Source organism: Crocodylus siamensis, chromosome 9 (genome assembly GCF_052110815.1).
Source record: "Crocodylus siamensis isolate JL-2025a chromosome 9, ASM5211081v1, whole genome shotgun sequence".
NCBI classification, from domain to species: Eukaryota; Metazoa; Chordata; order Crocodylia; family Crocodylidae; genus Crocodylus; species Crocodylus siamensis.
In genome coordinates this window covers 26412535-26427489 of record NC_143403.1, presented here as the reverse complement: position 1 = coordinate 26427489, position 14955 = coordinate 26412535, and the positions used below count along the sequence as shown (strand labels likewise).

The 14955-nt window shown below is 40.0% G+C and overlaps 1 protein-coding gene and 1 long non-coding RNA gene across 5 annotated transcripts in view; one reads left to right on the top strand and one right to left on the bottom strand.

Moving 5' to 3' along the window:
* LOC149857241 (uncharacterized) overlaps positions 1 to 640 on the bottom strand; it is a 21262-nt gene extending 20622 nt beyond the window's left edge. Inside the window, exon 1 of one of the 2 annotated variants that reach the window (XR_016444095.1) lies at positions 510 to 640. This is a non-coding gene — a long non-coding RNA (uncharacterized LOC149857241). The remainder of the gene's footprint in view (positions 1 to 509) is intronic. The other variant, XR_016444096.1, reaches the window with a different exon arrangement.
* SALL1 (spalt like transcription factor 1) lies at positions 271 to 14955 on the top strand. 3 transcript variants are annotated; one of them, XM_090062198.1, is made up of 3 exons: positions 271 to 445; positions 8938 to 12353; positions 13412 to 14955. In XM_090062198.1, the coding sequence occupies exons 1-3, from the start codon at positions 370 to 372 to the stop codon at positions 13850 to 13852; spliced, it is 3933 nt and encodes a 1310-aa protein (XP_089918324.1). In that variant the 5' UTR covers positions 271 to 369; the 3' UTR covers positions 13853 to 14955. The 3 variants fall into 3 exon arrangements, with proteins under 3 accessions (XP_089918324.1, XP_089918323.1, XP_089918325.1); XM_090062197.1 differs by lacking the exon at positions 271 to 445 and adding an exon at positions 633 to 1575; XM_090062199.1 differs by lacking the exon at positions 271 to 445 and adding an exon at positions 5653 to 6066.

Sequence of the window (14955 nt, the reverse complement as noted above, 5' to 3'; positions counted from 1 at the left end):
ACAGTCCCAGCTGGTTGCTAAGAGGGTTAAACTGTATCCAAACAGCTTTGGGGAAATCCAGCCCCTTCTCCTGCCACATGGATCGACTCATTGGGTGGGAGCTGCAGAGAGACAAGGGTCTCCAGCAAATCAGCGCCTAATTGATTAAGGCGAGCTGGTTTGAATAGAGCTGGCCATGTGCCAATCGCCTTTCAAAGAGCCCCTCTATGATTAATCGCAATGCATTATTGATAATCATAATTATAGCAGGACACATGCGCGGTGCGCGGAGGACCGGGCGGGCTGGGGGGGGAGGCTCGATTTCCGTAATTTTGAGAAGATTTTTTTTTAGTAATTTTTTATTCTGCCCCAGCTGATGTTTGAGCCAGCATGTCGCGGAGGAAGCAGGCGAAGCCTCAGCATTTCCAGTCCGACCCCGATCTGGCCTTATTACCCCAGCGAAATGGTGAGTTCCCCTCTGCTCCCGCACACATTTTAACACAACGCGCGCACAAAATAGATCAACTTACCCTGGCCGAGAGCGGGGAGCTGCGCCGGGGCAGGCAAGGCTGGGCTGGGCTGGGCTGGAGCCGCCGGACTTGGGAGCGGGGGGTGGTTTTTTCTTTCTTTTTTCTTTTTGTCTTTTTTTTTTTTGTCTTTGTTTTTTTTTGGATCTTCTTGTGCTCGTTGGGTTGTTTGAGTTGAACACGTTTCGTGTCGGGCTGTTGCTTTCCCTCCGCTCCTGGCGGCCGTGCGATGCGAGCCCAGAGGCGGCGGCGGGCTCCCCACGGCCCCCCCGGTCCCCGGGACGCGGCGCCCTGAGCCCACGCCCGCGTGCGGGGGACGTGCCGGCGCCTCGCCCGCTGCAGCCCCGCAGCCCGGGCAGCGCTCGCCTCGCGGGCCGTGTGTGCGTGTTGGGGCTGGGGTGTCGCTCCTCGGAAAGTTTGCAGCCAGAAGTGCGCCTGCTGCTCCCGGCGCCGGCTCCGTGCTCGGCCCGGGGAGCTGCGCTCGCTGCTCGGCCTTGGGCTTTCGTGTGTTGTCCCTGGCGGGGCGGGGGCCGTGCCCTGCCCTACCTGTGCCTGCGTGCGCCGGGCAGGGGCAGGGGCAGGCCCGCACCGGAGCCTCCTGCCGCCCGGCTGCGTCCCCAGCCAACGGGGGCTGCTCGGCCGCCGGCTGCCCGCCCCGGCCCGGCCCCGGCCCCGGCCCCGTCCAGGGCCGCTTTGTCCCGGTGCCCAAAGCGCAGGCGGCCGGGCCGGCAGCGGGAGAACCGCAGTTTGGGACTTTCTCCCACCTCCGCACTTCCCTGCAGGCGGGGGAGCCGGGCAGCGGGCTCCGCGCGGACGCGGAAGGGGGCATGTGAGCGGCCCCCTCGGGCCGGGGCCGCCTTGGGCTCCGTCCTCTGCCCGGGCGCGGGCACCGCGGGGCCAGGCAGGCGCTGGGGCTCAGCCCGTGCGCCGCGAGTCCCGGAGCGGGACCCGGGGCTGCTCCCCGCAGCCCCATTAACCCCCCGCGTTAGTCAGGAAAGCGGCAGCCGGGAGCCGCCCCCTCCCTTCCCCTCAACTTTCCAGCAGCGCGCCTGGCAGGGCCGCCACCGAGGTAGGTTTGGGACGTGGGAGCTGTGATCTCTGAACTGTCCTTTTAATTCATTTTCCCTTTATCAGCTCCCCCTTCCCCTCCCTCTCTTTCTCCCCCTAGCTGCACGGGGAGGGGGCTGGCCAGGAGTTTGCCACCGAATTTAACTTCAGGGGCGCGAGATGCGGATAGTGACTGGGGCCTGCCTTGCAGAGGTTGAAGGGGGCTTCATTATTATGCAGCTTTGAAAGCCACCGAGGCACCCTGGCTTTCAAGCAGTAAATAGCTAAGCAAGAGTTTCTGGGAGCTCTCCCAGCGCTTATTTAAAGTATTCTGATGGCTGGGAGCAAACTTCTGCTTTTTAGATGAGTTTTAATCACTTGAGCTGTTCGAGGGGTTTGTTGCTGCAGTACTAATTGAATTTCTCTTTAGCCAACACATTCATTTTCCTCTGGTATATATTGCTTCAGCTTGAAGTTTCAAGCATGAGGTGGGAAAAGGTTGTTCTCAGAGAGCCTGGCCCCAGTGTGCTACAAAGGAACTCTGAACTTTTCCAAGCAAGCAGAGGAGGGGAGAAACAAATGATCTTGCTGAAGAACCAGACATCCTCAGTTTATTTAATCACATCTCTTGATGGCTTGTATTTTTTTTTTCTTAATTTTTTGGGGGAGATGGCAAGTGTCAAAGTACAATCAAGGATCTTAAACAATCATTCATTTTCCTGTTTTTCATCTGTTGAGCTCTGATATTGCATGTTGTTTCCAAATGGAAGACAATGGGAGTGAGAGGGGTTTTAACTGAAGAGCGTTCTTGCCTGTTGCTAAATGATGTGTTTCAAATAAGTTGGACTCTGCCTAAAATGATGGCATGAAAAGAATCTTTTATTTTGCTTACAGGGCTAGGAAGTTCACTTACGCTTAGAATTGGCTTGCTTCGTTTTTTAAACGTTGGCTCATTTTCTAAGAAAAGTAGTAAGCTATTAGAAACCTTGTAGGAGCCTTCCTCCCCCCCCCCAGTAGTAATGATTTTAGGTTATGGCTGTTTTATATGCTTGGACAATAAGTTTTGACTAAGTTGCCTGGAGGGTATGTTTTGTAATAGTGTTACAGGATTTAGAAGGTTGTAATAATATTAGTATACAACTAAGCCCACAAAACACTAAATTAAGGAATGCTTTATTCATTTGAGAAGTTCTAAAAAAAATATTCTGACTGCCTTTTTTTCAAATGGGTGCAACACATTTTTCATTATACCTCTTGACATCGCAAAAACAAACACATTTTAAAAAGAATCCTGAACCATCTCTCCCTCTTTCTCAACATGGTGATTTTCAGGTTTGTTAGCTTATTTGCAGGTTCAAGATTCAAGCATGTTCAGCATCACTGCTACTTTATTAACATTTACAAGGTTATGGTATGAAGGAAAAATTAAGAGGGCAAATTTGAAAAGTATCATGTAAAGTTCACCTCAAATTTTATTCTCTCTGACTTGAGCTCTAGTTTATGAAACTCTCTAGTATATATTCCATTTAATAGCATGTGTGAAAGAGAAACTTCATCCTATAACAGCATACGTTTTATTTTTTCAGTAGTCTCTCTTCAAAGGGATGACAACATATCCTTACTCTTAAGATTTACATCTTAAAATGTATTTTCCTTGCAATCCTCGAATAAGAAAGTTTGCATTATTATATTTTGTGATTATGCACATATATACTGGACTAAACAGGAAAGAAATAAGACTAATAGCAAAAGTGCCTTTCGACAGATTCAACAAGTAACTAGTTACTGGTAGAAAACACATGGACACAGCTGTGAGATTATTACTTTTTAGTAATAATTGTGAGACCATGTGATATTTTCTTGCTATAGTTTGTGTGTTTTTAACTTGGTTTGTTTTTTGATAGATTGTTGCAGCTGTAGGGCCTAAAGACAAATCCGTAGATTATTTTGGAGCATAATTTTTCAGAATAGCAGAAGAGTAATGCAGCCAGTATTTGTTGCAAATAAAATAAACACTTTCCTTCCATATAGAGGATTGTAATAGTCAACTGCTCTGATGATATACCAGCAGACAAGGTTACTTAGGTAAATATACAGAAATTCTAGTTATTCATTTGTACCAATATGATGGTCCACACTGATTTCTGGGCCCGGACACCTAATGAAAATTGCAATAGTTGGGGTGGGGGGGGGCGTTGCTTTTATAAACACCTGCATGGCAAGGGTGCTCACAAGGAATGTGTGTTTTAGTCAGGCTTCTTTTAACTTATTACATAATGAGGCCTTTTCATGAGATAACTGTATTCAAGACTGTTTTGAATATGGTATTGGTTACATAAACTTGCAGAGTGAAAAATGTAGAAGGCCTTGCTCAGTTATCATTTGTGCTGATGTAAATCAAGAATAGCTACTGACATCAGTTGGGGTTATGCTGGTGTAAAGCAGTCTGAAATGAACTAACGCCTGCCTAGTATGGGTTGCTTTCACATACACTTTCCCATCCCTTTTCCAAAAATGAATTTTGGATTTTATTGTATATGTAATTTAACGTTTGGATGTTGAGTTACAGATGGCAATCTCTGGAGTGTTCTTTTCATTTAGTTAGTTATATCGGAGCTCACTCACTGAGAAGTCATTTTTAACCATGATCATCCTTTAAGTGCAAAAAAATTAATTGTGATTGAAGCAATCTTAATCAGAGGGAAAGGCAATTAAATATCTTGTCCTTATAAATAAAAAAGCAAAATGGACCTTTTCTTAATGCACATCCAAGAAAGCCTTGATTGCTGCCTTTTCTGACAACTTAAGGTGCTTTATACTTGTCCTTCTGAATCTTCTTTAAGAATTGGAAATTAGAATACGTAAGCAAAATTGCTGCATGACCATATAGCCAAGAAAATCTGCATGGCTGGTGCTAGGAAAAAACTTAAGTGTTCAGCTGTTTTAACCTTTGCTAGCCTCCTTCCATCCAAAGGTGACAAGGTTCAGATCACAATATGTACTTCAGTATCTTGCCAGTGACCCCCGAATTGAGTCTTACTGGTCGCTTAGCAGGAAGTTAGTAGTTTATTTTAGCTTCACCTTATCAGCTTTGCTTCTTTTGCTAACCCTATTCCCTTGTCACCCCTCAGATGCCAGACCCCCGAAGAGGAGATTGACAGGTAGTTCCCATAGCTCCGTTTTACCCTCCAAACAACAGGGATTTAGTTTCTTGTCCCTTTGCCAATGTTTATGTAGCCAAAGTTCAGATATAGCCTTAAGGAGCCTTTCTTTTACGTGTCACTGGAACAGTGAAACTACACTGAACTTTTTGAAGAAACTGTTGCAACTGGAACCCCATCTAGTGTTCATTTTGATTCATCCATAGGGTAGACATTTTTTATTGTGCTTATTAGGTGGTTTGCACCTAGTTTTAGGATAGTTTAGTCATTTTTTTTGTTTGTTTTTTCATATCAAGTTCCAGAACAGTTGTTCAAGTGAATGTAATATATGAGCAAATTTACCTGTTTTATTATTAAAAAAACTTAAGAAATTGAGTTAAATGTAAACACGCACACTTAAATATATAACAAGTTTTCTTCAGAATAACATTTTGAGGCGTACATTTCCTTATGTAGTATTTTGCTTAAAGTAGTAGTGAATTAAATTTTTTTGCACATCAGGGATTTGGGAATATTAATACAAACTGGGATTAAGAGAACATGCATTTTTAAAGTGCCTGAGAAAGGAAGTTGCGGAAAAGTTCGTAGATACGGAACGTGTCCTTTTGTAATAGAAATTTTAGCAAAACATCATGTTGGAAGCATATATACATAAATATGTTTTAAACAAAGTATTTAGAAGGTTTCAGACTGTATGTCTTTGTTCAGTCTTTTTGCTATGCAAGTCAGGTGTTTATTTTTTCTTTTTTTACAGGTTTGTTAAGGATTATGGAATGTTTTGATTCCCATTCTAGAATATGCATCTCAAGTGGTTCAAAATTCCCAAGTTTGAGATGAGTGAAAGGCTTGAGATGAATAACAAAAAATTTCATGATCCTTAAGAAACCTGTAAAATGAGAAGGGATTTGCTATACAAACTCTCCTTAATGTATTTTTAAGTTATGGACATTTTTTTTCATAATTACCGCTCTGAATTTTCTGTAACTCCTCACTGTAGATTAACTTTTACTTTAATTCTTTACAGGATATATTAAACTAAGATGGTAGGCTTCATGCCATCATAAGCACAACAAAGAGACTTTATTTAGTCAGGTCACCAATTATTATTATTTAGAACAGATTATTCCAGGAAATACATTAAAAGCTAGCAGATGTGCTTAACATACAGTAGAGATTAAATATTCTGCAGAAAGCATGTTGTAGTCTTTGTATTAAACTTAAAAGTCTACGTTTTGAGATCGATGTAATTTTAACCGTATTATTACTTACTAGTGCATCTCTTTTCCGTCTGTACAGTGGAAGGCAATGTAGACTGCAGGCAGCCTTCAATTTTAAGATCTGTTTTTTATAAAGTAAGGCTTATTATTCTTTTTATGTATATTTATTTTTTATAAAATTTTGCATTAAAAAACCCCAGGAAATTAAAATGGTATGAAATGCATCATTAGAGATCAGGATGAAAAATACTACAAAAATTAAAACTTCAAATCTTGCTTGGATCAATCCAGAGGTGGCTTATTGTAGTTCTCATGATGTGACAGACATCTTAATTTCTGCAATATCCATACCCTTTTTAAATACAAGCATATAAATTTTAAAATGTGAAAGGTCAGTGTTATATCCTGCCAGATACCCTAAAAGTTTCTGAAGCAAAGAAGTTGTAGGTAGATGTTTATACAAAGTAACTTCTGTTTGTAAAGACAGAATATTGTATATTTCACAGAAGACAGTAAACTAAAATATTCTTTAATCTTAGTAAAGAAGTGCTAAATATTTGTAGCAACTCTATTGTAATGTGTACAATTGATGAAGTCAGTTTTCTGATTTCCCTTGCTAGTTATTTAGTTCTGAATCTGCCATTATTTGTCTAAGCACAGCTGACCAAGCAAAACTGTGTTTTAAAGTGGCTTTATGTTTTGATAAATGTGATCTGGTTGAAAAGTATTTTCCACTGAATGCAGAGCTTAATAGAACATGCTGACATAATAGTTTTAATGCATTTTGTTGAAAATGTGTGAACAAACAGAATAGCTTTTGTTCCTTCATAATTGGCTGTAAAAGTAGATGGAAACATAACCATTACATATGGAAATGTGCAAAGAGAAAGAAATAACATTTCTGTTGAATATATTAGGAATTGCATTTCCTAGTTTAAAATAAGCATCTGAAATGGATGCATCATTTGAAATTGGTTGTCAAAATAAAAAGCCTTAAGTGGAATGTTTGTCATATTATTTTTATCCTGAGTTAAACAACACAATGACTAAAGAAAAATGCACAACTTTAATAAATCTCATTTAATATTTTGCTTTACTTTTGCTCAATAAGTAGCAAAGTATTCTACAAGCACATGAAATATGCATTGGCATCCAGCACTAATTGGCACAGATAAACATTTAATTTAAAAACTGAATCATTTTGCTTTCTGTTCATACCTTATAAGTTGTCATATTACACATACTGATATAGTCTCATGTAGTTTTAATTTTCTGAGATGTGTATCAATAAAGATCAATAAACTTATCCATGTATCATGAAACTAACTTGTTACTTTAATATATTAACTGCAGGAGATGATCATTCCATTTTGGGGGTGATCACAGTAAGCTCTGTATCATAGCTTGTAACGTATTTGAGGAAAGGCTATAGGGAACAAAACTTTTTTTTAATAATGCTAATAAACTTCATTGTGTCTGTTTGCATATATAAAAGTAAAATGTCTCTTTACATTCAGCTTGTTGAGGCTAATCATTTTAGTTTAAGTTTCTCCATTTTTGCAGGAACTTTTTATTTTAGTTTTCTTTGAGATTTAATTTGGAAGTCATGGAAACTACCTATTATCTGATTTAGTATAGGAGAGAAACACGCAGGGAGGTAATCCTTGAATTAAACAGTTTTTTTCACAGCCTTCCAAGATGACCACACACCATTTGTACAACAGAAGTTGGTGTCCTCATGCTGAGCAAACAATAGGGAGCCATCCTGTCTTTGAATAGGATCAGCTAGTTTAGAGCCAGAGATTTTTTTTATGTTTAATTTACAAATGGATCCTAGTGATAAGAAATGTGAGCAACTAGTGGAAACAAACATGAAATGAAAGGATTTTATAATGAGAGGTTCAGTACAATCTGTTAAACAATTGACAACAGTTAAGAGCAAATAGTTTTTAAATGCATTCAGACAAGGAAAATTGCAGAGCATTATCAAACTTAAAACCAAGAGTTATTTCTTATTGTATGTGAACATTTCCTTTTAACTGCTCATCTTTCTTGATGTTTATTCAGAAATGTAAAACTTATGCTGGGTTTATAGATAGAAGACCAGATTCTGAACTCTGTCTGGTGTAATTTCATAGCATCTCCACTGAACTAATGGAGCTACTCAGTTATCCTGGCCAAAATCCAGAGGTCAGAATCATTCCCATAAGGAGCATGTTTGATAAATAATAGCAGACTGAACGTTCTTAAACCTTAAAAGTAAGTATAGGTCAAAGCATCATAATGAGATTTAGAAAAATACTTTAGTATTGAAATATGAACATTGCTGTTTAATTGAGGGCTTTTTTCCCCTTTTGTATTTAGCTTCATGTCTGCAGTTGCAGTGGAATTAACTTTTTGATGTAGAAACCAATCTTTAGTGTTGGATCAAAATTAGCTGAGGCCTAATGTAGAAACTTGGAAGCATTTTTTTAATTGTCAGTGTAAAGCTTGGTGATATGCACTTTTTTTCTTGTCAACAACTGATTGGGACCTTGAATGACTACAAATTAGTTTAGTGACAGGGGCAACTGTCACAGATATCTTTTGAATCAGTTGAAAATGAACAAGGTTGACAGGAACTTGAGAGTCTAATGAGTCCTTCAAATGGTTGATTTGCACTCAGTGGACAACTAGACAATAAGCAGTATGAAATATTGGAAATCAATACTTTACTATGGAATTTCATTATGCCCCAATGTCTTCAGTTCATAGTATTTTATATTTTGATGGATTATCTGAAGGAAATGATCATCTAAGACACAGAGATTGATAAAACTCCCTTGTACAGTCTTAAAAATCAGTCATGAGCAACATTTGTGAAGTAAAAATATCGATCTGTTTTCATGTACAATCTTAGTCTATTTTAGTATGGTTGAGAAAAATGGTAGATTAAAATAAAAATGTCCTGGAGGATTTTTCTGCATTTCTGCTTGGTTTCTAATCCGTCATCTTTTGATGTTGTAGGAGACACAGAAAAGGGTCAAGCAAATCGAACCACTAAGAACAAGGACGCCCATGTCTGTGGCAGGTGCTGTGCTGAGTTCTTTGAATTATCAGATCTCCTGCAACACAAGAAGAACTGTACTAAAAATCAATTAGTTTTAATTGTGAATGAAAATCCAGCTTCTCCTTCTGAAACCTTCCCTCCTAGTTCCCCTTCTGATAATCCTGATGAACAGATGAATGACACAGTTAATAACACAGATCAAGTAGACTGCAGTGACCTTTCAGAGCATAACAAACTTGACAAGGAAGAATCCATGGATGTGGAGGCTTCCAGCATTAACAATAGCAGTAGCAGTTCCAAGAGCATCAACAATAGTATTACAAGCAGTAACAGCTCCACAATGGGTACCTCAGCTGTAACAACCTCTCTACCTCAAATAGGGGATCTGACAACATTAGGCAACTTTTCGGTGATTAATAGCAATGTAATAATCGAAAACCTTCAAAGTACTAAAGTGGCAGTAGCACAGTTCTCACAAGAAGCAAGATGTAATGGTGCATCAAATAATAAGGTTGCTGTACCTGCCCTAATGGAGCAACTGTTGGCTTTACAGCAACAACAGATCCACCAGTTGCAACTGATTGAACAAATTCGTCACCAAATATTATTGTTGGCCTCCCAAAACACAGACATGCCAACGTCTTCTAGTCCTTCTCAAGGTACGTTACGAACATCTGCCAACCCCTTATCCACATTAAGTTCACATTTATCCCAGCAGCTGGCTGCAGCAGCTGGATTAGCACAAAGCCTTGCTAGTCAATCTGCCAGCATCAGTGGTGTGAAACAACTACCCCCCCCTATACAGCTACCTCAGAGCAACCCTGGCAACACTATAATTCCATCCAGTAGTGGCTCTTCTCCAAATATTAACATATTGGCAGCAGCAGTTACAACACCATCCTCAGAAAAAGTGGCTTCAAATATTGGTGGCTCACAGCTCAACAACCCACCAGTATCAGCATCATCTTCACCAGCTTTTGCAATAAGCAGTTTATTAAGTCCTGCATCTAATCCACTTCTACCTCAGCCCACCCCTAGTAACTCTGTTTTCTCCACCCCCTTGTCCAATATTGGAACACCTGCAGAGGATTTAAACTCCTTGACTGCCTTGGCACAGCAAAGAAAAAGCAAGCCACCAAATGTAACTGCTTTTGAAGCAAAAAGTACTTCAGATGAGGCATTCTTTAAACATAAATGCAGGTTCTGTGCTAAAGTGTTTGGGAGTGACAGTGCCTTGCAGATTCACTTACGTTCTCACACCGGCGAGAGGCCATTCAAATGCAACATATGCGGAAACCGGTTCTCCACCAAGGGAAACTTAAAAGTCCATTTTCAGCGTCATAAAGAAAAATACCCTCATATTCAAATGAATCCATACCCTGTGCCAGAGCATTTGGACAATATTCCTACAAGCACAGGTATTCCTTATGGAATGTCTATACCACCTGAGAAACCTGTAACCAGCTGGCTGGACAGCAAGCCAGTCTTGTCAACTCTGACAACTTCTGTTGGCCTGCCACTCCCACCAACAATTCCAAGTTTGACGCCATTTATCAAAACTGAGGAGCCTCAACCTATTCCCATTAGCCATCCTTCGGCTAGCCCCCCGTGTTCTGTCAAAAGTGACTCCGGAGGAGCTGATTCTACTGCAAGAAATTCAAATGGACTTTCAGATGAGGTAGAGGCTGGTGCTTTGCCTACCTCACACAGCAAAACAGAAGAAAGCACTCAAAATTCAAACCCTATCACTAACGCTAACAACTCGGTGAGCTCTCCAGCAGCAGACTCCAGCTCCAGCAGTGCCGTCACTTTCACAAATCCACTGATGCCTCTAATGTCAGAGCAGTTTAAAGCAAAGTTTCCATTTGGAGGACTGTTAGATTCAACACCGGCATCAGAAACATCAAAATTGCAGCAACTGGTAGAAAATATTGATAAAAAGGCAACCGATCCCAATGAGTGCATTATTTGCCATCGAGTTCTCAGTTGCCAGAGTGCATTAAAAATGCATTATCGCACACATACTGGTGAAAGGCCATTTAAATGTAAAATCTGTGGTCGTGCATTCACTACTAAAGGAAATCTAAAAACTCATTATAGTGTTCATCGTGCCATGCCCCCATTGAGAGTACAACATTCGTGTCCGATCTGCCAGAAAAAGTTCACCAATGCTGTTGTGTTGCAGCAGCATATTAGAATGCATATGGGAGGACAGATTCCCAATACCCCCATCACTGAAAACTATCCTGAGTCAATGGAGTCTGATACTGGATCTTTTGATGAGAAGAATTTTGATGATCTAGACAACTTCTCAGATGAGAACATGGAAGACTGTCCTGACAGCAGTGTGCCAGATACACCTAAATCTGTGGATGCATCACAAGACAGTTTATCTTCTTCACCTCTCCCACTGGAAATGTCAAGTATTGCTGCTTTAGAAAATCAAATGAAAATGATCAATGCTGGACTTGTGGAGCAACTTCAAGCAAGCTTAAAGTCGGTTGAAAATGGGTCAGTGGAGGGGGATGTTATGACTAATGATTCATCATCTGTTGGTGGTGATATGGAGAGCCAAAGTGCTGGAAGTCCTGCTGTCTCAGAGTCTACCTCTTCTATGCAGGCCTTGTCCCCATCCAACAGCACAAATGATTACCACAAATCACCTAGTATTGAAGAGAAACAAGTAAGAGCTTTACCAAGTGAGTTTGCCAATGGTTTGTCTCCAGCCCCTGCTAATGGTGGTGCTTTGGATTTGACATCTAGTAACACAGATAAAATGATTAAAGAAGAGTCCCTGAGTATGCTGTTTCCTTTCAGAGATAGAGGTAAATTTAAAAATACAGCATGTGACATTTGTGGCAAAACATTTGCTTGTCAGAGTGCCTTGGACATTCATTACAGAAGTCATACCAAAGAGAGACCATTTATTTGCACAGTTTGCAATCGTGGCTTTTCCACAAAGGGTAATTTAAAGCAGCATATGTTGACACATCAAATGCGAGATCTACCATCACAACTTTTTGAACCCAATTCCAATATTGGCCCTAATCAGAACTCTTCCGTTATGCCTGCTAATTCACTGTCATCACTCATAAAGACTGAAGTTAATGGCTTTGTGCATGGCTCGTCTCAGGATAGTAAAGAAGCACCCCCTGGTCTGGTTCCTTCAGGGCCTCTGCCATCTTCTGCCACATCACCGGTTCTGCTTCCAACTCTACCCAGAAGAACTCCCAAACAGCACTACTGCAACACATGTGGGAAAACCTTTTCTTCCTCCAGTGCTTTGCAGATTCATGAAAGGACACACACAGGTGAAAAGCCTTTTGCCTGCACTATATGTGGAAGAGCTTTCACAACAAAGGGCAATCTCAAGGTACTTTCCCTCTGGCTGCTTTTGTAATGTTGCTTTTTTAATTTTATAAACACTTATATCTGAAGGGTTGTAAACAACACTACTCTTAGGTATCTGTGGTTTTATCCAGTCAGTTTCAGCAGTAGTAGCTTTGCTTGCTGAGTGCCTGGCATTTTGAACAAGCTTGGAGAGTATAATGTGGTGGGCTATTACTGATGCTTTGTAAAATGCACCCAGCAGCGGTGAGTTCCTACGTAGACTATGAAATAAAGCAGCCTGATGTTGGTAGGGAGTATTAATTAAAGAGAAGCATGAAGCATATTGCAAGCCTCGTTAAATAAGTAGAAGTCTTTTAAATATCCCATTTTTCATAACTGTGGTGTACAATAAAGGGTTTTAAAAACTAATATCATAATTATTGGGCTAATGGGCATTACTTTAATTGATTATATAACTAACATTTTCTACTGATATGTGTTGGGAAAAAAGCAAATATACTTAAGTTCTCGAACACCAGTTGAGCACTTGACTGTGTACATTTTTCTGTTGACAGAGAATTTCTCTAGAGATTGCTGTTAGTAATGTGAGATGAATAATTACTTTCAGGCCATTCTGTCTATACGCAAGGCTCTCTGATGAGCAATCAGTAAAGGATACTTTCTTCCTGTCTGAAAAGGACGTTTATAGGGTAAAGGGTGTCAAATACAATACTTACTATTGCAATGAAAGTGGACATAGCAATTCTAACCCTGAAACTAGCTATCTGCAATTGTCTGAATAACATGAAGCCATTATAAACTAAATACATGTAATAAAAAAGAGTAATAAGCAATGTATTGTTTTGCAGGGAATTTGGGTGTTCTCTGTATGAACACCCAAATGAAACTTATTTGTTATTGCTTATTTGAACTAGAATGTTGCATCCTTTAACTTTAGTGCTGTTCTTTACATAATAGGACGCATGGACTGCTTTCTTTGTTTTTTTTTTCTAACATATGTTTGATCAAAATCCATATGAATACCACTGCTAACTCCTTTCTTCTCTCTCTCTCTTTCTCTCTTTCTCTCTCTTTTTGTAGGTTCACATGGGCACTCATATGTGGAACAGCACTCCTGCCAGGCGAGGCAGACGACTTTCTGTGGATGGTCCCATGACATTTCTAGGAGGCAATCCTGTAAAATTCCCAGAAATGTTTCAGAAAGATTTGGCTGCAAGGTCAGGAAATGGAGACCCTTCCAGCTTCTGGAATCAGTATGCAGCTGCACTCTCCAATGGCTTGGCTATGAAGACCAATGAGATCTCAGTCATTCAGAATGGTGGCATTCCTCCAATTCCTGGAAGCCTGGGTAATGGTGGTAGTTCACCTATTAGTGGCTTGACGGGAAGCCTGGAGAAGCTCCAGAATTCAGAACCTAATGCACCTCTAGCTGGTCTGGAGAAAATGGCAAGCAATGAAAATGGGACAAACTTCTGTTTTACACGTTTTGTGGAAGACAACAAAGAAATTGTAACAAATTAGAACAAACCTTAAAAAGTAACATTCCTGCAAATAGTGCAACCTAGGGTTGTTTTTTTTCCCAAGTCTACAAACTACAACATTGTAAAGACCTTCTTTTGTACCATGTTCTACTTCTAGAGTTCTAAGAGAGCTTATTTATTAGTGATATAACCTTGCTTTGCAAACAAATGCAAGCATTAACTTTGGTCTCTTGTATTTTGAACTAAATACTAATCGACTAGAGTGCTGTAAACTTGCTGTAACATTTATGGCGGTTGCAAGTCTGTTCTGCTAGGTGATCTTATTCTGGCATTAACTTATTTTCTATACCCAGTTTAACATGAACTCTGGTATTGATGCAATGCCTCAGTGATGCATTAGATCTATTATAAAAGTCTGTATATAAATGTACACTTTGATCCTGCTGGAAATTTTATCAGCAAACACAAAGTTTAATTTTCCAAACAGAATTACGAAAAGGACTGAAAACCGAGATTATAAACTGAACAGCGTGGGTCCTTTACACAAGCTCAGTTTTTGATTTTTATTATAAAATTAAAACTGCTTTAATTTTTGTAGATTTAACATTTTCCGTTTTGAACTGTTATTTGTATTGTGCTTTTTACTTGAGTCGTCTTAAATGTTAATACGTTTCTGTACAGTAATAAGCACGCAGATTATTAGAGACGATACAAAAGTGTTGTTTTGGTAGTTGAAACTGAGACGTAACATTTTGCCTTGTAGGTATATTCATTATAGAAAGTGTGCTGGACTTTCACAATGCTGCTAAGTATAGCATCTTGAACAACCTTCCATGGACAACTGTAGATGCTCCTGTATATACTATAAGAAATATCACTTGCATTAAAATGTACATATGTTCCTTACAAGACCAAGCCCTACTTCTTGACTGAGGGAACAAGTATAGTGTTTGTTTATTTTGTATTAGGCATGGGGGGAGGGGGGAAATCTTGGACTGTTACATGCACTTTCCTGGAAAGTTGAAAGGAGAAGAAGTCCAGTTTCTTTAACATTTAATACTTACTAACAGCAGAGATACTGTAATTTTACTCGAGTAATCAAATACATTTTTTGCAACAGATAAATGTTGTCTCTGTGTTTTT

Bases quoted from the DNA above. Each gene is read 5' to 3' on its own strand.
- SALL1 (XM_090062198.1), top strand. From the start codon at position 370: ATGTCGCGGAGGAAGCAGGCGAAGCCTCAGCATTTCCAGTCCGACCCC. The intron at 446-8,937 runs GTGAGTTCCCCT...TTGATGTTGTAG, and splicing joins CTTATTACCCCAGCGAAATG to GAGACACAGAAAAGGGTCAA. The intron at 12,354-13,411 runs GTACTTTCCCTC...CTCTTTTTGTAG, and splicing joins CAACAAAGGGCAATCTCAAG to GTTCACATGGGCACTCATAT.